Source organism: Diabrotica undecimpunctata, chromosome 8, assembly GCF_040954645.1.
Source record: "Diabrotica undecimpunctata isolate CICGRU chromosome 8, icDiaUnde3, whole genome shotgun sequence".
Classification (NCBI taxonomy): domain Eukaryota; kingdom Metazoa; phylum Arthropoda; class Insecta; order Coleoptera; family Chrysomelidae; genus Diabrotica; species Diabrotica undecimpunctata.
The window spans coordinates 73,698,516-73,722,683 of NC_092810.1; the positions used below are offsets into that span (position 1 = coordinate 73,698,516).

Below are 24,168 nucleotides of genomic sequence, written 5' to 3' on the forward strand. Positions count from 1 at the left end.
ATGCCACTCTTAAACTTTGCTACTTCCCAAAACCTTGGAAAGTAGCCTATACAACTATGCTTTTGAAAAAAGGCTGGCCGCGTACCGACCCACACTCTTATAGGCCGATATCTCTCCTTAACGTCCTGGCGAAAGTCTTCGAGAGAATCCTTAAAGAAAGACTCGTAGACTTTACCACAGAACACAATATCATCCCACCTTACCAATTCGACTTTAGAGAAGGGTACTCAACCAAAACGGCATTGACAGAAATCGTCACACACCTTACACAAAGTCTGAACGACGGCAAAATGTCACTAGGTATCTTCCTCGATGTTCAAAAAGCCTTTGACCAAGTCTGGCATGTCACGGTCTGGTCAAGAAACTAGAGAGCACCGGGCTACCAACTCCATTCGTCAGACTCATCCACTCATATGTCTCTCAACGGCAGATCACAGTCAAGGAGCGTGATCGATTCTCTGCATCCTTCACTCCCACAGCGGGAGTTATATACCAATACAACTACTCTACTATACGCAGACGATTCAGCACTCCTTACAACAACACCACACGTCGACTCTACACTTAGGTTCGCTCAAAATCATCTGCTCCTTGTTGAACAATGGTGTCAGAGATGGAGAGTGACACCTAACCCAAACAAAACACAGATGATCCTTTTCAGGCACCCATATCGCAGTCAATACATCACACGTATCATCACCGAAAGGCACAATTTGAGTTTATGGGGAGAACGACTCCGTCTCTGAAACCAGGTCGAATATCTCGGCGTGCTGTTTACGCAAACATTACGCTGGAGTGACGATACTGACAGAACCTGTAATAAGGTTAGGAGCCGACTCGGACTTCGAAGTTCACTTCGAACTGACACCGACGGGGGGGGGGGGGGGGATCGGTGTTTTCTGTGGTTATTCGATCCCATTGCACAACGATACCCCGTCGATTTTTTGATTTTTTGAGGTACCAGTCCACAGCTGCCCTCACGCGTCGCGATATTCATACAATAATTTAATAAATTTTGTTAATTAATAAACATATAAAATTTTTATATACTTACTAATTTTGTTTTAGACCAAAAATTCTGAAAGGAACCGTTCACTTGTATCCCTTTCGCCCCCGATTGTCCAGGACTAGTGAGAGCAGCAACAACCACCAACAAACACTACGCAGCACACAAGTGGACACGTATAAAATCCAGTGCCATACACCCAATACCAAGGAAAACACGTCCTGAAGAGGCAAAAGCCTAAAACAGGACAGCGAAGCCATCCAAAAACAAGAAAAACATCCAAAAACACGCACGACCAACACAATGAATATATGATACAAAAAATCTTATTTAAGTTTTGTTTTGCGTTTTGGTAGGTGTGAAAACTTCAAAAACCCAAATTTTTTCCTAAGTGAAAACATGTGTTGCTAAGAATAAATATTATTTATAATAAGGGGTCTTTAAGATCTTCTTATCTTTAAATGTAAATACAACAAAAATTTATCATCGAAATTTTTTATTCGTAACCCTCTCGATGCCATTATGTTTGGAATAACTTCATGGTGATTCAATTTGATTGATGTTCTTTATTTTTATTTTAAGGGTCGCTGTCGTTTTTGGTAAATTTTAATAGACTTGTCACAAAAAGCCTCAGAAGAAGGAGTCAAACGGAGTCAAATCGCATAATCTCAGTGGTCAGTTTCGTCACCTCCAAGTAAAATGACCATACCCTAAAATCGCTCGTACATAATGTTTAATGTGATAGCTGTATAAGACATAAGATGTCCTGTCAAAACCGTATAAAAATAAGTAATTATTTAATAGTTAGTTTTTTCGAGATGCATTGGACGCTTATGGATCTTGTATGGAATAACTGTGTATTGACGTACCCATTCATCAAAAAATGGATCTCATCGATGAAGATGACTTTTCGATGAAGATTAGCCCTTTGTGGTCGACTAAATATTGTGGCTGACTGTCCCAACGGTCGTAGGCATGTATATCATGCAACGACGTTGCAGTCGTCACGTGTTTCCGGCTCCGAGTGCGCCACAGTCGTCATGATTTTTAGCGCCTTTCAATATGAAAGAAATGATCTCTTTGAAAATTCATATTTCTATATCTATTGATTATGAGTAATTGAAATTTTCACATAGTACTCTTGAAACTAAAGGAAATTCAATAATGACAGTCTGAAATAAATATTTCTTCTATTTTGTTATTAAATTTTTATTCAAAAAGTAGTCAGTTTTTTCACAAAATAATGTTGATTTTTTAAAATCTTTGAAAACAGAAATTAATCTTAAAACAAAAATGTATTCTCGCTAAATGTTTTTAACATTCTATATTTATCGCTATGTTGACCTAAAAAAACTCATCATTATTTAAAATTTTGTATAGTGTGAAATTTTTTAAAGCAAGTTCCGGGATGCAGGCCAGGACCTCTTGGACACGTTTTACAGTAGTATGTTGTTGTTCTACGTCCTCCGGGTTTGGTTCTGTCACTGCAAACTTTGCAATCCGAATTACTTGTCCTTTAATATATTGCATGAAATAAACCATTTAAGCGGATTGCATCTTCCGGGGTTTTCCCAAATCGTTGTCGAGCAGGATTTTTGAAAGTGGCTGTCAATTGTGCAACCAACGCTTTTCTAAAATTTTTTGAACGATAAGTTCGAGGTACGTTATTATGCATCTTGTATAGAAGAAAGGCATTATTAAGTGTTACTTCTAGCATCCAGAAGAATAATTTTCGCCACCATTTGCTTGATTTTCTCATAAAAGCATAAGAAGTAGCATAATGATCTGCTACGTCGACACCACCCATATATTTATTGTATTCACTGACAACTTTTGGTTTACTTCCTGTTACCTCGACCCACCCCCCATCATTAAGTTTTCTGCGTTTCTTAACCTCCTCAGTTGAATTATCATATAACGTAGACAGCATTACAACCACTTTCCAGGCTACTGCGGATAATTTATTAGTACGTCGACTAACTACGTCTCCTGGTTTCAATGTTTTGGTGAAAGCAGGTTTTATTTCCATTGGCAGTCCTATTCTATTAGTCATCACAGTTCCTGTCAGGTGAACTCTCATTTTATATAGCTCCTTAGCTAATAGTGGGCTTGTGTAATATCTGTCTGTAAATACATGATATCCTGTGGTGCCATTTCCTGCGTCTATCAGCTTGGTCATTAAATGTACCACAATACGTGCTGTTATAGGAAGATCAGGACGTATTAATGATTGTGTTGTTTGAGTGCCAAAGTAGGGTTCTATGCCACAAACATATCCATTACTCGAATCAGCTAGAGCAAAAACCTTTATTGCCCACTTTGTTGGTTTAACTTTGTTGTACACTTTAAATGACACTCTTCCTTTGAATCCCACGGTACTTTCATCCAGTGATACATATTTGTTTGGTGTATACAACTTTCTAAATTTCGAATCCAGATATTTGAGAACCAATTTCACTTTAGAACTTCGAGATCTTGTACCATTTGCGGGATCATTTTCTTCGGGAGGGGAAACATGTAAATTCCAAAAAATTTGGAAAAATCGTCTTTTTGATATTACATCTTTGAAAAATGGTTGGTAATCTTTCCACGCACTGGAAAAATAATCCGATAGTTTAGGCTTAGGGTTTAATGCCATATTCATTATGACACCAAGAAAACATTTAAATTCTTCTAACGTTACAGGCTTCCAAGTACTCCAAATTGATCTTTTTGTAAACGGCGTATTCATCATTTTTTTTTTTTCAGTAGCATATCTAAAATAATAAAAGTAATCAGTATCTCGAATAACAATTAAAAATTCTAAAATATACCTGTTTGTATCAGTTACAATGGCCGTTAACAGATCATCTGTAAAAAACAATTGACAAAAATCCAACTCTTTAGTGCCTTCAAAGTTTCGCGGACAATGAAATCCAATGTCCTGCGAAAAAGAAAATTCTTTGAATTTTGTATTGACTGATTCCCATGTTTGCCATATTTCTTCATCTTCTTCAGTACTTTCATCACTCTCCTCCGGTTCCTCATTTTCGAACATTAAATTGTCTTCAATTTCCGATATGTCGGATTCTGAAGTACTTTCCCAACCCCGGTTATCGATTTCAACATTATTATCCTCATCACTGTTATGTGAATAGTACTCTAGTTCGTCATTACTTAAAAATCCTCCTCTAGACATATTTTCAAATTCAAAATAACAGAAATATTAAAAAACGTAAACAGAACGACTTCAGCAACAACGTGTAGTACAGCACTGTATTCAACCACAAATAACAACGTACTGAATAAAAGTAAACAACCGTTTTACTTCTAAATGGCGCGATTTTAGCATAAAGAACAAGAATCGATTACTATTTTTATCGATATATCGATATTCCAGTAATTGAACACAGAAAAACTTTTGTCATGCTGGAGATGCCTACGACTGAATCTAAAAATTTAGCGTGGCATGTCTCACATGCCAGACGACCTATAGGACTAGATTATGGCAAAATTAAGCGACCATGGTGAATGATCAGGTCTGGTCATTATATACATGCCTACGACCTCAAAGGGTTAAGATCAGTTTCCAACTGCTTCAGAGCCCATTCAGCTAGCACATATCGTTGTATTTGGTTGTGTACCTTCAGCTGATGGATCAGTTTGTTATAAGACAGGCTCAAGTCACGATGCAAAATTCCACAAGTTCTTGGTATGAAGGCGTCAGATTATCACGAACAGTTTTCGGCAGATCTTATGTTTCGTCAACGTACAGATATTACTTGAATGTTAACTGAACCAGTTAGTTAACTCAAATTTATTCATAAATATATTCTCTCAATATGTATTCTCACTATCTCAAATTTATACTCAAAATTATATAAAGTTCGGAAGTTCTTATTTGACCCTTTATATTCAATAAATATATAGGTAAATTTAATATTTTTTAAATCAATTAAATCAATACAAATCGTTATTACTATTATATTTTAAGATCTGCAGCTCAATAATTAAGAAGTGTCTTTAAATAAGGAGTTCACGTGAAACAGGTATAAAATTAAAATTTACAGTACTATTTTTTAAGAGGTTTTGTAGACAATCCGTATAAACATTTAGCACTAAAATACCTCTACATGCACACGGCAAAAATTCCAGTAAATTTATATCAGAAAATTTTTAAACGTCGTCCATGGTACCATCTTTGTTTATGACAACTGTAAATGACAAGGATAATAATTAATTGGTGGTGATGAAAACTACGTCTAAAATATTTAATAATCTTAACCTGGCAACTTATAGATTTCCTGCACATTATTTGGCCAATTATTAGTACGTCATATTATTAGCTATTATTGGACTGCTTTAGTTAACAATCTGGCACCCAAAATCGATAAAACAATTGGACTTATTATTAATTACTCAGTACCTGTGACTCATAACTTTGGCCATTGCTATTCTAACCACCAATACTGACGGTCACCTAAAAATGTTCGCCAAAGTGGATATCAAGGAAAACGCCCTCTTTTTTGCTGAAGGCTTGGAGTTTATGGGACTAATAAGTATAATTGTTGGTATATATTATCGAAAATCATATTCTGGTAAGTAGGAAAGATATCAATATTTTTTTATTTTTAAGGAATATTTTCGGCGTTGCTTTGTTTATGCCATTCTTAACTATATTTTAACTATTATTTAGTTTATACTATTTTGTTAAGTTTTATATATAATATTTTTTATTTTCTGTATTTTTCTTATTTCTTTTTCTGTTTTTTATATTGTTTTTCATTTGCTGCAATTATTGTTTTTGTGTGTTTGTCGTTTCCAGTTAAAATTAAGGCCATCATGTTTACCCAATAACCAAACAATTATGTAGTATTCTTTGATTTAGCTATATGTATATATATTTATATATATATATATATATATATATATATATATATATATATATATATATATATATATATATTTATATATATATATATATATATATATATCATATTATATACATCATATAACATATTTTTCTTAGCCAATATCTTAGAATTCTGCTCGATCTTCTGTCAGCCTTTGTTCATAATATTCGAACCATAATTCCAAGGATATTAGAATTAACCTATTGCATTTTCTTCTATCTATTCTACCATCTTTAAATATTGTTTTAAAGACTTTTTTACTTCTTGCGGTACCCATAAAATTTTCTACGTTAGTGTTTCATTCCACATCTTATGTTTGGCTTTATTTACATTATTTCTTTGTTTAAACTGTTGTACTGTTGCTGATCGTAAAGGTCTTTTGTTGCTAGCCGTTTATTATACCTATTGTTCTTCTTCCCCACAAGATCTTCTATTTCTTTTTTCCACCATTTGTTTTTAATCTTTATACTATCCACTTCTTCAATAGGTTCCATTGCAGCTTGCTCAAGAGCTTTCATGATTTCGTTGTACGTGTTAATTGGTGAGAATATCAAACAATGTGTAATTTCAAATTTAACTTTATTTGATATAGTCACTGACAGACTCATTTTCAAACAGTGCAGATTATATATTTTTGTTGAAATGCCTTGCAGTAGGTATCATTGAATTTTGATTTTTATTTTGTCGTTGGCTTTCTTTAAATGTAAACAGTAGTGACGCTTTAAGGTAATGGTGATCAGATCTATACTATGCTCCTAGTCGGGTTCTAACTTTAATAACTTTTATTGTAAATTTTTTCTTGTATATACAGTAATCGATTATTGATTTTAAATTTCTCGTTGGTTGGGTCTACGTGAATGTATGAATATCCTTGTGCTAATAGTAGTCATTCATTACCTTTAAATTCATATGATCGTAGTAACTTAATAGTCTTTCACCGTTTTTATTAATTTTTTCTTCTTCAAATGGACCGAGCACTTTTTTATCTACTTTTCTTGCGGTTTGTGTTTAAGTCAATTAGTAGAATTTCTTCCATCTTAGTTTCAATACTCTCTACCATTTCCGTCAATTCGTTATAAAATTTATCCTTTAGCTCATCCTTTTCATCTTCAGAATATGCATATGCGCCCACTACCACAAAGTCACATCCTTCTAGCTTCATTTCAACTTTTACTAGCCCTTTATTTATTTGTTCCCAGTTCTTAATATTTCGTGACAGTCTTTTCTTTATCAGTATACTTACACCTGCTGCTTTTCTTCTGTCTTTTCCTACTCCATATAGAAATAAACAAAATCTTTAAACTCATCTGTCCCTTTCTCTATATTTTTTGTTTATGTAAGGACTTTCATATCTAATTTAAATCTCTTTCGTCGTTTTCCGTAGGACTGTCTGGCGTTTCCTTTCTTGGATTTTTTTAAATAATTTTTTTTTCATGTGATGTGGAGCAGATAAATCGCCACAACCTCCTGGTGGATATTGAAGATTTCTGTAGGGGCCTTCTACACTTAGCCAAGTTGCCCCAGTTTTTGGGCGTTTCCTTCCTTCTCAGTCTGAGGTAGGATTTACTGACTATGTGTGAGCTGTTTTAAACTTTAAGACGATTCTTGGTATTTGTGAGACCCACCTATCAGCACCAGTGAGTACCCCAAGATCTAGAGTCAGCTCTTTCATCCTCTGTCTTACTCAACCAGGAATTTAAAATTTGTATTCAGCATCTAAATAAAATTTAGTTTATTGATGCAAAATTTACATTTTATTAATATAGCCTTATTGTATTCTCCTATTATTTCATTTGTAAACTTTTTCTTTCTTACCTTAACGGGTTCCAGTTTTCGTTATGTGTTATTAGTTTGTGATCTTCTTTTTATGATCTCATTTTCAAACAATTTTGTAGTCACTTTTCTAAAAAAAAAAACTATACATGTTTTGTATCGTTAAATAATGTTTAATCTATTTGTTATGATTCATGAACTTACTATTTAATAAATCCATGTACCTTAGCAAACAGCAATAATAGGTACAACATATTTACATGATAATTGCAACGTACAAGGTCATAGTTGCAATATTCTTATCAAAATATGTACTAATAGCTCTTTGTTATACTACACAACATCATAATGTGTAATATTTAATATGATATCAATAATTCAACTTGTTTTGAATACCTTAAGTGCGTTTGAGACAAATTATTATCGCAGGAATACTAACATTTTTTTTGTTGCTCTTAAGTTTCTCGTAATAACTAAGATAAAAGGCTCGTTGGTTTTGATTATAAGTATAAATAGTTGTAGATCTAACGAGTTGTCCCTTAGATCATAAAGAAATACGTAGTAATACGTGCATTATGCCAGGTGATCCTGTGAAATAAGAAGTTTTTAGGATTTCGCAATAGCCAAGTATTTGACAAAAGTTTTTCTCAATATATTAATATAATAAGGAAACCTATACATTTCTGCAGAAATTTCTGCGTTGTTTTTTAATTATTAATAATTTAGTGTAGAAACTACGATTTTTTCCAATCTAAGAGCCTTTAAAATGGCGTATTCTATTTTTTTTTTTTTTAATTAAATTGGTTGGTCCAAAGTCCAAAAAAATTAAGCAAAGTCGTTAATTATTTATAACTTTTGTCAAAATTACCAATTGTCACTTTTGTGACTGATCTCAAATGAAAGTCTTGTAGTGCTTAACAAACCCTAAGAATATCAGCTCGATTGATATCAATAAGTTTTAAAAGTTATTTAAATTTCTTATCCCAAACGTAATATATATGCGATGTTGTATCTTTCCTATGCTATTGTAAGGCGTTGAGTCGTCGTGGACTCTCACAGACGCTACCTGCAAAGAAAATTAGGCTTTCGAAATGTAGCTTTATCGTCGAATCCTGAAGATATCATATACCGACACGTTACCAACCAGGACGTTTTATTAAGAATGCAAAAAGGCAAAGAGCTGTTAACCACAATAAAAACAGCCAATATCAAATACCTCGGTCACATCATGAACAACAGCGAAAGATATGAGTTGCTGCAATTAATTCTACAAGGAAAAATAGAAGGAAACGGGGACTAGAAAGGCGAAGGATTTCCTGGCTGAAAAATCTACGTCCGTGGTTCAACACAACAACCACAAATCTTTTCAGAGCCGCAGTTTGCAAAATACAGATTGATGGTCGCCAACATCCGAAACGGATACAGTCTACAAGAAGAAGAAACGTAATAATATAAGACATAAAATAATAAATATGTGATAATTCTACGGGTACCGTGTAAAAGGTAATTTTAATCTTAATTAATAGTTCATTTTAATTAATCGTAATTTAACCTTAATTTTCATATGCATCAAAAAATTTGAGAAAAATAATTTTGATATCCAAAAATCATTTTGACAAATTACTGTTGTTTTTAACTTAAAAAACATTTGACATTTTTACATTAACGTGTCTCGACATCTATGGCCATTGACACAGGTACAAGAACGTCTGGAGTATTACATTGTATATATAAGATTATTACATTATATAAGATACATACAGTAAGTTACAAATAGTTATACGTAGTTAATATAGTGTTACAAACTTTGTTTTTTTTTTAACAAACAATGTTGCAATATTTGTCATATACGATAATATAATCTGCAATCTTTTAAAAAGTCAATTCGAGCACTGTACACATTAGGTGAACTAAGTATCTGTTTCAGGTTACCGGTTATATTATGCGCTAGTCTATAATATTCTATAATAACTGCATTCAACGAGTAAGTGTTCTACTGTAAGGCGGTGCTGTAAAGCGAGTGTGTCCTATTCGGAGTCTTCGAATGATGAGTTTGTCCCTCCTAGTCATTGTAGGTATCTTAAATGAGTATACAGTGGAATTGATTATGTAGAGTTTTATGTTTTGTCCGTTCCAATGATTTTTCCATGTTTTACGAGTGTTTTGTTTTATGGTTGCTGCTAGATCTTGATGAAGTTGAATTTTTTCTAGGCTTGGGTCAGAACAACTTTCTTTTCTTGCTGCGATATCTGCAGACTCAATTCCAGTGATCCCTACATGAGATGGGGTCCAAAGAATGGTTATTGATGTTCCTCTGCTGTGGTTTTGATGACAGATGTGTTGGATTTTTTAGACTAAGGATGCCATATAATTCTGCAGTGTGAATACTACAAGTGGTTGGTAGTCGATATAGAGCTAAGGTTATGTTTTCGGTACATACAGCACAGCCAGTATTCTTTTCATCTTTGGATGCGTCGGTATAAAAAACTAGATTGTACTGTTTTGCATTTAGTGTTTCTTGAAATAGTTGTCTAAGAAGGTGGTTAGGAGTGTCTTATTTTTTATGTCGAGTTAGACTGGAATTGAAAGCAGGTAGTTTATTGGTCCATGGAGGATTATTGGAAGTACTGATGGGGGTAGTTATATTTAGGTCTATAGCTACTAGCAAAGATCTGTCTCTATCTTCAGGAGCGTGGGGGATATTAATGAGCTTAAGTACTAGGTTTTTTGGGTTGGCTGAAACTCTAGTGAAAAAGGAAGAGAGTAAAAGCTGACGTCGTATGAAAAGAGGAGGTTACAAAGCTTCAACGCACATGCTTTCTGCGGAGCTAGATCGAAATGCACCTAGACATATACGTAAGGAGGTCGTTTGTATTGAATTTAGGGATTTAAAATAAGTATTACAGGCGGCGGTCATGTAGAGAATGCATCCATAATCTAATCTAGAGCGAATAAGAGCTGTATAGATTCTCAATAACATATTTTCTTCAGCTCGCCATTGATGATGTGCAAATGTTTTTAATATATTTAGTTTACCAGCACAGTTGTCCTTTAGTTTTTTTTCCAGTGTATTTTCCAGTTTAACTTCTGATCGAATATTAGGCCGAAGATTTTATGATTATTTACTGTAGGTAAAGGAACATTGTTTAGATATATTTCCGGGTTTTGAACGCTTTGCTTTTTGGTAAATCTTAGTAACCTAGATTTTGAGCTGGAAAGTTTCATACCGTGTTGTGTGGACCAATAATATACGTTGTTTACAGCATTTTGAATAAGATTTGATGTGCTGGATATGCTTGATCCACTACCGTAAATAAGTAGATCATCAGCGTACAGCAGAGCTTTTACCGGTTGGCGAACTTCTTTTGGGATATCATTAATTGCTAAGTTAAACAGAATTGGACTTAAAACAGAGCCTTGAGGTACACCATTGAGCTGTTCAAGAACATTTGCCTTATTTCCGTTTATTGCAACTTTAAATTTACGGTGATTTAAGAAGTTGTTTATGAACGTGTAAATATTGCCTGTAATATTATTATCGATAAGTTTCTGTAATATAACATTCTTTGGAATAGTATCGAAGGCGTTTTTGATATCGAAGGCCGCCACAACTGTATCATGTTGCTTATTGAAATTCTCAGTTATATGATTCTGTAGTAATACTAAATTGTTCATAGCACTTCGATGTGGTCTGAATCCCGATTGAACGGAGCTAATTATATTGTGCTTTTCAGAAAACCAGTTAAGTCTATTAATGATTAGTTTTTCCATTAATTTGTACATGCAACATGTTAATGAAATCGGTATATAAGAGGATGGCTCTATTGAAGGTTTGTCGGGTTTTTTATTGGAAGAATGATGGATTGTCTCCACAGGTTAAGAAACTTTTCGTTGATCCAAAGAAGATTATAAAATGAAAGTAATTTTGTAAGTCCTTTGATGGCTAAATTTTTGAGGAATATGGAGGGTATATTGTCAATTCCTGCTACAGAATTTTTTAAGGTAGATATAGCAAAGGAAAGCTCTTGAAAAGTAAAAGGTGGGTTTAAAGCGAGAAGGTCATCTGGGAGATCAGTAGTAGAAGGAAGATCTTTATGTTGAGTCAGAGTGTTTGTGTAGTTGTCGTTTTTGCTTTTATTATGAAAATGAGTTGCCATAATTTTAGCAATTTGATCATCTTCAGTTACCATTGAATTATCATAACTCAGCGCTGAAATTGATGTTTGTGTGTTGTTTTCCCGTGCATTTATTTAATTTTCTTCCAAACTTGACTGAAAGGGGCGTCAATAGATATAAAAGATATGTATTTATTCCACAGTCTTTTTTGCTTTGTTTAATCACTCTTCGCGCTATAGCTTTTAGTTGTATAAATTTAATCAGGATATTCCACCAGGGTACAGTTTTACGAGAAGACGATATTGTGCAAGTTCCAATGTGCGTTTGAGCAGCCAGGGTGATTAAACTCATTAGGGAGTCTAGTGCTATATTAGGATCTTCTGGTAATTGTAGCTGGTTGATCTTGTTTTCAGTGAAGTCTGAAAAGTTCTTCCAGTTAGCGTGAGATAATTTCCATTTTGAAATTTTTGCTCTGGGTTTGCTGATAGAATTAGAAATCAAGATAGGAAAGTAATTACTGTCATAAAGGCAATCCATTGTAGTCCAAGTAAGAAGTGGTGTTAAGCTTGGGTCACATAAGCTAAGATGAATTAAGGAGAAAGTGCCACTAGAAATGTTAAAGTATGTTTTGGATCCGGTATTCAATATACAGATGTTAAAGGAGTTTAAAACATTTTCAACGACCTTTCCTCTACCAAATGTTTTTTCCGAGCCCCAAAGTGAATTATGGGCATTAAAATCGCCTACTAAAATAAAGGGCGCTGGAAGTTGATTAATTAAGTTTATTAGCTTAAATTCAGTAAGGCTGTGGGAAGGTGATATATAAATGCTACAGATAATAATTTTATTTGGACACCACAGAGTAACAGCAATAGCTTCTAGTGTGGTAGTTAAGTGTACTTCTTTACAATAGTAGTCTTTAGAAGTCTATATAGATGTGCCTCCACTAGCTCTGATGTAATTTGTTCTTAAAAAGTGATGTCCTTGAAAACCATTGAGATATTTCTTGTCCGTTTGCTTGAAGTTTGTTTCTTGTAGGCAAATAATGTCAGCATTCGTGTCCATGATTAATTGTTAAATACGTTCTAGACGGGAGTCAAACCCGTCGCAGTTCCACTGGATTAAATTAAAAATGAGTATGTTATGTTTCTGAAGTGGTTGCCCCTTCAGAGAGATGGTCTTTTTCGAAATTGTCTTGTGAGGATACCGAGATTATGCTTTCTGCATCAGAATTATTAGAGCCTAGTTCAGTTTTAATTTTTTTACTAATTCTAGTTAGTCGATTTTTGAGAGATCTCTCAGTTATTGATTTGTAAATCTTGGAAATGTCTAAGAGAAGATCTTCTATATTTTTTGTAAACAGGAGTTCTTTGCTCAGTGGGCTGGTTTTACCGTAGCAATTCTCTAAGAAAGCTATGAAGTTATCAACCGGTAACGTAAAGGAGTCTTTTTGATAGTGTTCTATAATTATATTCTTAGATTCAAGCGATATTCTGTTGTCATCTTGAATAAAAGAGTCCCTTTTGAGTTTTTTTTTGGCTTGATTCACTTTTTTTGTGGCTTGCTCTGGTACGATAAACTCTGAATCAGTTGGGTGCTCTATTTCTGATGAGTCAGTTGACTTTGGTCTCTTTTCACCTTTTGAAGTTATAATAATTTTGCGCGTGTCATTAGGTGTTTCCGAATTGTCGTCTTGTGGAACTACCGGTAGTGTATTTGGACTTGCAGCTTGGGAAATATCAGATGTTGTGTTCGAATTTTGTGATTGATTGGATTCAAATGTGGTGCAATTTGATGCTATGTGACCAGGTTTTTTTACAGTAGAAACAAGTCATTTTATCTTTGGATAAAAATATTCTATGATCATTATTGTCAAATGTAATAATCAGGGATGTTTAAATCTCAGAATTATCATGGGATGGCACAAAATATACTTGCCTGCGGAAGGACAAGATATGATTGTATTCATCCCGTGGGATGCCAGCTCGTAGGAATGATATTGGAGAGACTAGCTGAAGTCCTATGTTTTTCAGGGAGGCCTCTATTATTTCATTGGGTATTGAAGGACATATGATTAGACAGGATCAATCGTTTTGCTGGAGTGATTAATCTTCTGAGTGAAAGGATATGGTTTCCGATGGTAATAGTAGGATTTATGAAAATGAACTGCTCAACTAGATCTGTTTTGGTTAAATAAATACATATTCTGCAGTTTGAGATCCTTGAGGCGAAGCATATATTACTTGGTCCGATAATATCTCCTATGGATTTAACGTAGTCATATAACTTTAAGTCTTCTTCTGAATGGATCACTATGGCTTGCTCCTTCTTTGGAAATGAGTATTTCGACGCTGATTTAACTGCAGCTGTGTAAGAAACGGAAGGCTGTGAGATGTTTGTTGAAGTAGGTTGCTGTGACATGTTTGACGTTGTGGGATTATTTTCAGTCGGTGAAATTATATTATTATTTGATGTGCCCTCGTAGTCAAAAGCAACCCTGGAAATCTTTTTAGTTTTGTCTTCCATTGGTGAATATTACGTTTAGCAACCAGTAATTACTCATCGTAATTCTGGCTGCCTATTCGACAGGTAGTTGTTCCAATAATAGGTTTATGTACCGTACTAATTATTGATAAGAGGAGCAAAAAGTCGTTTACTAAATGAAGTGTTGTGAATGTTTTTATGCCACTAAATGAAAGTAAAATTAAATTTTACTCACCAAAATATTACTGACAGGTGAACAACACAATAACTTTACTCCACTGTGATTCTTATCAATTAATATCAACTATTTTACTATTTAGACAACAAAATATTAAAGAGGTTGTCCGATTCGAACATACACGTTCTAGCTCGATTAGACCAATTTTACATGAATTAAAAAAAGTGCTTTTGTGACTATTAGTTAAAAAGTAGGAATACTTTTTAATTTGCATCTAATTTATTTACAATAGCTAGGAAATTCAATCAGTCTTATTTTAAAGATAAGAATAAAAAGTGTCATTATACAGTTATTAAAAAAGAATAAACGTAAACAGCAGTATTTGTGAGTGTTAAAAAATGGGACTGAAATGAAAACTAGTCATACCGTGTGGAGGGCAAAATTAAAAATTCAAGTGTACAAAAATGGAGAAGCTACTTCAAAATACTATAAGTTTATGTATCTCCGGTTCTAGTTAATATATTTTTATTTTTTTTTAATTTATTTGTAATTTTTGACGTATACAGAGCGTCCAGAAACTAGTAATAGTATTACTTTTGTAATTAGTTATTTATTCCACAATTTCAAATTTTCTTTTTCCGCTGGAAATATTTTACACAACGAAAATTTATATTTTACATTAATTTTTATTTTACAAAGTTATAAATACTGCTACAAGGAGATTTTCCTGCTCGTAAAGAAGTCGTCATATAATGGTTACAAATTCAGAAATATCAAAATGATGATTTTTTTCAAATACATTTTGTTTTGCGATGAAGCTACATTTACAAAAAATGAAATTTTTAATGTACATAATGCACATTATTATTCTTACTTTGGTGACCATCTCTACGATGTTCAAGAATTTAAGCATCAGCATATGTTTAGTATAAACGTGTAGATAGGAGCAGTTGCCGATTAGCTACTTGGACCGGTGGAATTGCCTGCTCATTTAAATGTTGCTGATTATTTCCTGCAAAATATTTAACCTGATTTGTTACGGGCAAGTTTAGCAGTTGTAGTTATATAAAAGCATTTGTTTATTACGTTCCGATACAAAATCGTGCACAACTCTGACTAAGGATACAAGATGCTTGCAACGAATTTAGAAACAATTTTGGAATTTTTTTAAGAATTCGGCGTTTTCTAAGCAGTGGAAAATTTATGCATAGAGGCTAATGGTCATTATATTGAGCATCTTTTGTGACTACTTGTTCTTTTGTGTTACTCGTAGTTTAGTTCCATGGTAATAAATACCTTGTTTTTAAAAACCTTTAAATAAAATTTTGTTTCAAATTTATTTTTTGCTTATTTTCCCGAACTTTTTTTACGAATTGTGTGCTACATTTATTGAAACAGAAGGTGATTTATAAAATGAATTAAGGTACCTATTGATTTAACTTTTATGACAAGAAAACGAAAAATTTTTAAATTGATTTTTCTAGAAAACGGTTTACACTACAGACTTAAAGTAAAAGTACTTTTTAGTACTAGAATACCTAAAAATTTAATAATCTAATATCACAAATGCTTAAAAATTAAAGACCAAAAAGTTATGCGTTAAAATAACCGTTGATCTACCCTATAATGAACGGTAATAGAAATTCTCAAGTAATGGATTCGATTTAACTCTAGAGAATAAATAATCGTTTATTTATTGTCTAATCAGTTTTCGTTTTTCTAAAAACAATCGTTCTGGAGGTATAAAAAAAACTACTTACAAGGCGCCATCTTAAAAGATCTCTAGCTCCCCTAGGAAGCATTTTCGTCGGACTAGGTGAATTTGGGTTAAATCGTATTAAAATTATCTGAGGAATCTCCGGTTTTAGTTTGTCAGGAGAGTTTTTGAACATCCTGTATTTTAAATGACCTATATTACATGCGATGTTTTAATATTATTATTAATAAATAAACAATGTAATTTGTTAAACAATGAAAACAATGTTTTCCCAAAAAATTCATTTTTTTTTATTTTATTCAAATGAATATCTACATAAAACATTTATGTATGATTATTAAATTTCATTATATGAAACATTAATTAATAGTAAATTTTAAGTAAATAAAAAGGCTATTTTGTATGTAATGCAGTACTGCTGTTGTTTATTTTAATAAATAATAAACATATATTGTACAATTAAATGATATTTTTCATTATTTTTAATATAATATATTTTATTTTATTAATAATATTAGAAACGTTAAAACAATTACTGATTTTGCCGTATTTTGCTGTTTTTAAAGCAAAAAATTGATTAAAAAAAATTTAAGAATACACCATTTTAAAGGTTTTTAATAGATAAATTCTCAACAGATAAAATTGCTATATATAAGTAGATATAAACAGATACCTTTTAAATGGTAGGCGAAAATTCAAAAAAATTGCTGGTAATAATCAAAAAACAACGCCGAAATATATTCAGAAACCGTATAGGTTTTCTTATTACAGGTATAATTATATTATTGACAAAAAACTCCTGCATATTGCGAAGTAAAGAAGACGGTTAGATTTTGCTTATTTTCCTGGATTGATGCCATCATTATCGTGTAGAGCTACGACACTATGGTCTGTTTTTTTAACCAGGAGGAGTAATTCAAATTTTCCGCGCCGTAATTCTTGTTTCTAATTGGTCCAATCGCAGGCAAGTTTACTCCACTAAATTATGACATTTTGACACTTATGACATTTGTGAAATTTTAAAATTCAAAATTTATAATCGACAATTTTTTGTATTTTCTGCGGTATTCCTTACATTTTTTAGATTTTTCGTTTATATTTATATAAAAACAGTTCTTTTCAGAACTATTTAGCGACATATTAGTGTTATTAAGATAACAATATGGATTCAATTAATTTTTCTCCACCAAAAAAACGCCGAGTACATTTGGGTCATTTATCTACAAATGAGAAACAATGCATTATAAACATGTATAAACAAATCAAAAGTGATAATTCTGGAATGAAAATAACAGCCACGGTAGCAAAAATAAAACAGGCAACAGGTTAGTTTTGCAGAATAGTTATAGTTAAAATCAAGACTTACTAAAGTAATGTGCTAATTTTAGGTGTTGCGAATTCAACTATTTACCGAACAATTAAAGAATATAAGCAAACTGGAACAGTAAGATGTTCTAAAAATATTGGCGGTCAACCTTCTATTCTCGCAACATATGATGAAAAAGTTAAAACATCTATACGCCAGATAGTACACAGCTTCTTTTTCAAGAATGAAATGCCTACATTAAATAAAATTTTAAGTGAAGTAAACAACCGCCCAGACCTTCCAAATATGTGTCGTTCATTATTATATAAATTCTTGAAGCAAATCAATTTTAAGTAAGTAAATATAGGTTAGCCACAATAATAAATAAAACGTGCAACCCAAAAAATATATTATGTCTGAATTAGGGAATCGATTAGAAGATAAAGAGCTTTAAAAATTACTGAAAATATAGATTTTTTTTTTCTATTTTCTTTGCTTATAACTTTAAAACTATTCATTTTAGAGCAAAGCCGTACAAAAATAAAATAAAGGTAATGATTAAATTTCCTGTTATACGAATAGAGGTTAAAACTGTCTTAATTTATTTCCCTTGCTGCAAAATAGCAATAAATACCATTAATCCAAAAGATGCTTTAATGTTGTTAAAAATAAATTAACAAAATATAACTACTTCTTTTTTTCTATGTTGTAGACCTTTTAACGCTCTAAATGCAAATTGTCTCATTTGAAAGCTGTATAATTAGTTAAACAATCTTTGTTTAATTAAATAGTCTTTATTTGATCAAGGAAATATAAACACAGATGACATATTCTTCTGGGGCGAAATCAGAACCGCTGAAACTGATAAGTACCCCGTCAGGTAAAAAAAAATTAACAAAAAAATTTAATTTGTTTAAACAAAGATTGTTTAAATAATTATAGACTATTCAAATGAGAATATTTCTATTTATAACGTTAAAAAGTACATGTGTGGTAAGTTTTTGTAAAAAAAATTCCACAACGTAGGAAGAAATACCTATGTGGTTTTATTTTGTTATAAATAAATTAATTTATTACAACAAAACTAAAGCCTTTTTGGAATTTAGAAGTGCGTTAGTAAGGTAGATGTGTGTTAGTTAGAAAAAAATTAATTTATTTATTATAATAAAATTAAAACATATTTGGAATTTGATAATGCGCTATTTGGCTGGCTCTACTCGAGTTACTTCGGATTAAAAAAAAATGAAGAAAATTGCTCGATTGGAAGCTGAGAAAATGCATTTTTTTATGTATACCGATTTTGAACTTTGAAGTTAAACTTTCTTCAACCTATTTTTTTTTTGAATTTTTGGTATTTTTATACCAAATAATCGCTCAATACTGATTGTTTTTTGTTGTGTACTGTGTATATAGTGTAGAATGAAATATATATTACTTGAAAACTACTTTATTTTAATATGTAAGTACAATACTAAAAACTATGAATCTTAACCTTATCCTTCTGCCATCCGGTTCTCTCCTTTTCTTTTCTGTTACCATCTGTAATACAAACTTAAATATATGCATCAAATATAACATTTTCTTCCTCGACAATGAATTTTTTTACAAATTCATTTTTACAATAGGTTTACATATTCTTGGAGATCTACTTAAGGTAGGTATAACTTTGGTATCAGAAATCGAAAATTGTCCAATAGATTTGTCAAATAAATCTTTATATTTTGTAAACAATTGTTGTAACTCCTTTTCTGCATTTGAGACAGTGTTCACATTGTGTAAATTTATATCTAATGAATGTATCCACTCTCTCCCAACCAATGGAGGACCTTCACCATCAAGTATATATAATTTCAAGAATTTAGTTTTATTCTGATGCTCAATTGTCACCAAAGCCATACCTAAAACATGTAATTCATTTTTACAGTAAGTAGCTAACTTTATATTAGTATTTTGTAATTGTAATTCAGTACAATTCTAATAAAATACATTTTTGTTAATAATACTGACTACAGCATCTGAATCAATTTCAAACTGTATCGGTTTGTTATTTACTTTCAAACTAATAACAAATTTATCTTTTAAATTAGTTGAATGTACATTTAAAATTTCCTCAACAGCATTTATGTTTTTAGTTTTCAAACAAACTTTTTGTAAATGTCCTCTTTTCTTACAAAAATTACATACCAAATTTTTCTTTTTACATTGATTGGCTAAATGAGAAGCATCCCCACAACGATAACATGTACCTGTTTTAGTGTTTGAACTAGAATGTGTAATATTTGTACTTGAATTTACATTTTAACTTGTATTAGTATGTTTTTTACTCTTATTGAGTTTTGAATATTTTGTTAATTGAATTATTGTAATTTAATTGATTACTGTTCTTTTCTGATCGTTTCCAAACTACTGTCAATCTCTACTGCTCGATCCAAGTCTCGATTCCTTGTTTCCAATAGTCTTGCTTGTACTTTTTTTTGGAACGTAATCCAAAGACAAATTGGTTCCTTATTACAGATTTTAGATATGCTTAAAAATTGCAATTTATTGCTGTCTTCTGTAATGCTAGTAAGAATTCTTGCACTGATTCTCCCTCGGCTTATTTTCTGGTTTAAAACTTGTAAATTTCAGCAATTTCCAAAGGGGCATGATTGTAAAAATTGTCCATTACATAGTGTAATAATTTCATTCTATGTTTTATCATCTGGTACTTACTTGTCACATAGTGTATCATAGGCTTCAGGACCCATATAATGTAATAGATAAGATAATTTCATATTGTGATCTATTTTAAAATAGAATTTGTAATGTACTGGTAGTTGCGGCTTCCATAATTTATCGTTTTTCACTTTTGTATGGTACGTAAAAGTCAATTGTTGTGTACTGTGTATGTAGTGTAGAATGAAATATATATTACATGAAACTACTTTATTTTAATATGTATGTAAGTACAATCAAAGAATATAATACATATTCTTTGATAATACTAATACTAAAAGCAAAGCTTTGCTAAAAGCTACGAATCTTAACCTTAACCTTCTGCCATCATGCGGTTCTCTTCATCCTTCATCTGCCATCATATTTTCTCTTCTCTTTCTTACCATCTGTAATACAAACTTAAATATATGCAACAAACATAACATTTTTATTATTATATGTTATGAGTGTTTTAAACATATGAAAAAATGTATAGAGAAAGAGAACCGAAAAAATAAGGTAATGGTTCAAAAGTTACCATCCTACTGTTTAGGTATAGCTTCGTCGCAAATACCGGTCAAATTTGACCGGTTGTATCTCAGGAACTACTCCTCGCAATTCAACTTTTTTTCTTTTACAAGAAGCGTCTACCGAGTCTGTTCCAGTATGGTTTTTTCAATAATCTATTTGTTTAGCAAAAAAATTGTTTATAACTTTAAAACATTGCTGAGACCGCCTAAATAATACGATTTCAATTCTGTAGTATATTAGACCGGTAGAGTGCGTCTTTATATTTAAAAAAATTTGCAAACATCTAAATGGTCTAATGTTTGTTCTAAAAGTTTTTAAAAAATTTCAAATTTGGTGGACGGTTTGAGTAGATTATAAAAATTTTCTAAACCAATTACGAAGGACCTAAGTACAACCTAAATGGTTGGAAGACATTTTTAACCACTCATATATCATAGGAAATTTAATTATCTTTGTTTTATTTATGTACGACTTTCCTCCAAAATTAACAGTTTTAAAGTTATGAGCAAAGAAAGTAGACAAAAATCGATATTTTTAGTATTTTTTAAATATTTTAATGTTTTTATTAATGCTCCGGGCATATTTGAGAGGGAGCATGAGTCAATTGTTATTATTGAAGTTATTACCTCACTTTTTCTGCAAAAATCCGAATGCCACCTCTCATATCCAAAAACAGACTTTTTTCACAGATTTGCCCTGGTCTAAATGTAACATTCTATTATTTTGTAGGTACTTGAAGAGAAGTCGAACAAGTATTCTAATTGAACGTGATGATGTTGTCAGATGGAGGCGTAATTACCTAACTTCTATAAAAAGGTACAGAAGTGAAGGTAAGCCCATTTATTACCTTGACGAAACATGGGTAAATGAAGGTCACACCAAAGATAAAGTGTGGGTAGACTGTGCCATAAAAAACCCTAGACAGGCATTCATTGAGGGGCTGTCTACTGGTTTGAAAAACCCATCGGGGAAAGGAAAACGCCTCATAGTTTTACATGTTCGATCAGAGTTAGGATTTGTTAATGAAGGGGTTTTACTTTTTGAGGGAAGAAAGATAGAGGATTACCATGAAGAAATGAATGCATCTGTTTTTGAAAATTGGTTTAATAATATCTTGCAAAAATTACCAAAAAACGCTATCATTGTAATGGATAATGCATCATATCACAGCCGAAAAGTAGAAAAAATTCCGACAACATCATCAATAAAGAAATATATGCAAGAATGGTTACAAATAAAAAACATCCCTCTTGATATGGAGATGGTTAGGTCAGAACTTTTACATCTTGTACGTGTAAATAAAGATAAGTATAATATATATGTAACTGATGAGATGGCTAAAACAAATGGTCAAATTGTACTGCGGCTGCCTCCATATCATTGCGAGTTGAATCCCATTGAGAAAATTTGGGCCCAGGTGAAAAATGAAGTGGCACTTAAAAACACGACATTTAAACTTAAAGAAGTAAAAAAACTTCTGTTACAAGCTCTCGAGAATGTAACCACAACGCAAAATCACATTCTCAAAGTGGAGGAAAAAATGTGTAAATTAGATGGCATCATGGATAGTGTAATAGAGCCGTTAATAATTCCAATTGGCAATGACAGTAACACAAGTTCTTCAGAAGATGAATAAATTGTATCACTTGTATCTTCAAAGTAATTTCCTTCTCTAGATGTATATTTTCATTTCATCTTTCTTATACAATGCCAATGGTCACGAACATTATACCATTGCACTACCTACTTTTAGTAGTCCCTTTTGTACTTCTTTCCTCTTTATCAATTATTGTCACTCACCAAATATTTAAATTTGCTATATGCTGTTCTCCTTAGGTCGAATAAAAATAAATATCACAGTTCACATACCTAATATATCATATCGTGTTTATGATCATCATATTATGAATCTGAAATTGGTTGTTTGGTGCAATGATAATTGGTTTCTAATAAGCATTAGTCAACTAACAAATCTAAGTTCCCTAACTTTTCTTCATCCTTTTTGCATGCTGTATGTGTACCTACATACTTTCCAATTTTCTGCAGTGACTTTTGATAAAGCTTCCTCAACATTCTTTTCACATCAACTAATTTGAATGTATGTAGTTTGTTTCTCGCTACATCTTGATACAACAGTTATTTCTTCAATAACTGTTGTTTTTCACTATGTCGCCCTTTACATGTGCCCATACTAGCTCTATAGGGTTAAGTTGACAGTACTTACTTTACTTTATCGTGTCCGGACATGTCATTCATAAAATTTCAGCCCAGTATCGGGCTACGTCGGTTCCATCTTTGTTGGCGAGCCACAAATCTTCGAGGGTACATCGATAAGGACAGTTTCTGCATGTAAGAAGATGTTCCATATTCTGTGTTTCTCCACAGTCACAGTTCACATCATCTTGGTCGATTTTTCCCCATTTTGCCATGTTTGATTTTACTGGAGCGACCCCCGTTCTTATCCGATTCATAGTTTTCCACGTTTTAAAGTCTAGGGACTGGCCGGTCCATTGAACCTGGGGAAGAGGAAAATACTCAGGCGGTTCATCCTGCACTGTTCCAAGGAAGCTTTTCCTAGATTTTAGTCGCTTTCGTGGTGTTCGAGCTTTGAATAGGGCATGCCGCTCGTCCGCGATCTGTTATTGTTATGTAATTTTCTCTATGAGCTCTGCAACGCCTCTGCGTGTTGAGGGTTCTGCAAAACCCGCTGCTTTATATAGATTTGAGAGTGGCGTCGGTTTCATGCACCCCGTTACTATCCTGCATGTCTCATTTAGCGCAGTATCAACTTGTTTGGTGTGGGCAGATCTTCTCCAAACGGGGCACGCATATTCAGCAGTTGAGAAACACAGTGCCTGTGCCGTTGTTCTTAAAACGCCAGGACGTGCGCCCCATTTACTTCCCGTTAGCTTTCTGAGTATGCTGTTCCTAGTTGTTACTTTCCCTTTCGTTTTTATGCAATGTTGTCTGTAGGTGAGGGACCGGTCCAGAGTTACTCCAAGATATATAGGTTGGCTTGTGTGTTCTAATGTATTACCATTCCACACAATTTGGAGTTTTCGCTTGGCTTCCTTTGCGCGGAGGTGGAAAGCGCAGACTTGGGTTTTAGAGGGATTGGGTGTCAGGGAATTCTGCAGGTAGTACGCTCATTGTTTTTAATGCAGTTTCGAGTTTCTTCTCCACTTCTTCAAAACTATTTCCTTGAGCACATATTGCAAGATCGTCAGCATAGAGGAAGTGATTGGTTTCGGTCGGCGTAGGTTGGTCGTTTGTATATATATTGAAGAGCATCGGTGCTAAAACACTTCCCTGTGGAAGGCCATTTTTTTGAACTCTCCACCTACTTACTTTACCCTCCAGCATAACGAAAAAACGTCTGTTTTGCAGTAAGGAATATACGACCTTACCCAGATGGTGGTCATTTAGAGTGTCGTATAATTTGTGGAGCAATGTTTTGTGCCTTACTGTGTC

The 24,168-nt window shown here is 32.7% G+C and overlaps 1 protein-coding gene and 1 long non-coding RNA gene across 2 annotated transcripts in view; both read left to right on the forward strand.

Annotated features, from left to right (window-relative positions):
* Window positions 1–5,452: 5,452 nt before the first annotated feature.
* Window positions 5,453–24,168, forward strand: part of LOC140447699 (uncharacterized) — a 49,733-nt gene continuing 31,017 nt past the window's right edge. The window contains exon 1 of the long non-coding RNA XR_011951624.1: window positions 5,453–5,583. This is a non-coding gene — a long non-coding RNA (uncharacterized lncRNA). The remainder of the gene's footprint in view (window positions 5,584–24,168) is intronic.
* On the forward strand, window positions 17,307–22,333 carry LOC140448226 (uncharacterized). The gene is made up of 3 exons (XM_072541333.1): window positions 17,307–17,491; window positions 17,555–17,825; window positions 21,427–22,333. The coding sequence occupies exons 1-3, from the start codon at window positions 17,329–17,331 to the stop codon at window positions 22,331–22,333; spliced, it is 1,341 nt and encodes a 446-aa protein (XP_072397434.1). The 5' UTR covers window positions 17,307–17,328.

Coding starts and splice junctions, on each gene's coding strand:
- LOC140448226 (XM_072541333.1), top strand. CDS start 17,329: ATGGATTCAATTAATTTTTCTCCACCAAAAAAACGCCGAGTACATTTG. Junction 17,492..17,554: donor AAAAATAAAACAGGCAACAG/GTTAGTTTTGCA, acceptor TGCTAATTTTAG/GTGTTGCGAATTCAACTATT. Junction 17,826..21,426: donor TTGAAGCAAATCAATTTTAA/GTAAGTAAATAT, acceptor ATTATTTTGTAG/GTACTTGAAGAGAAGTCGAA.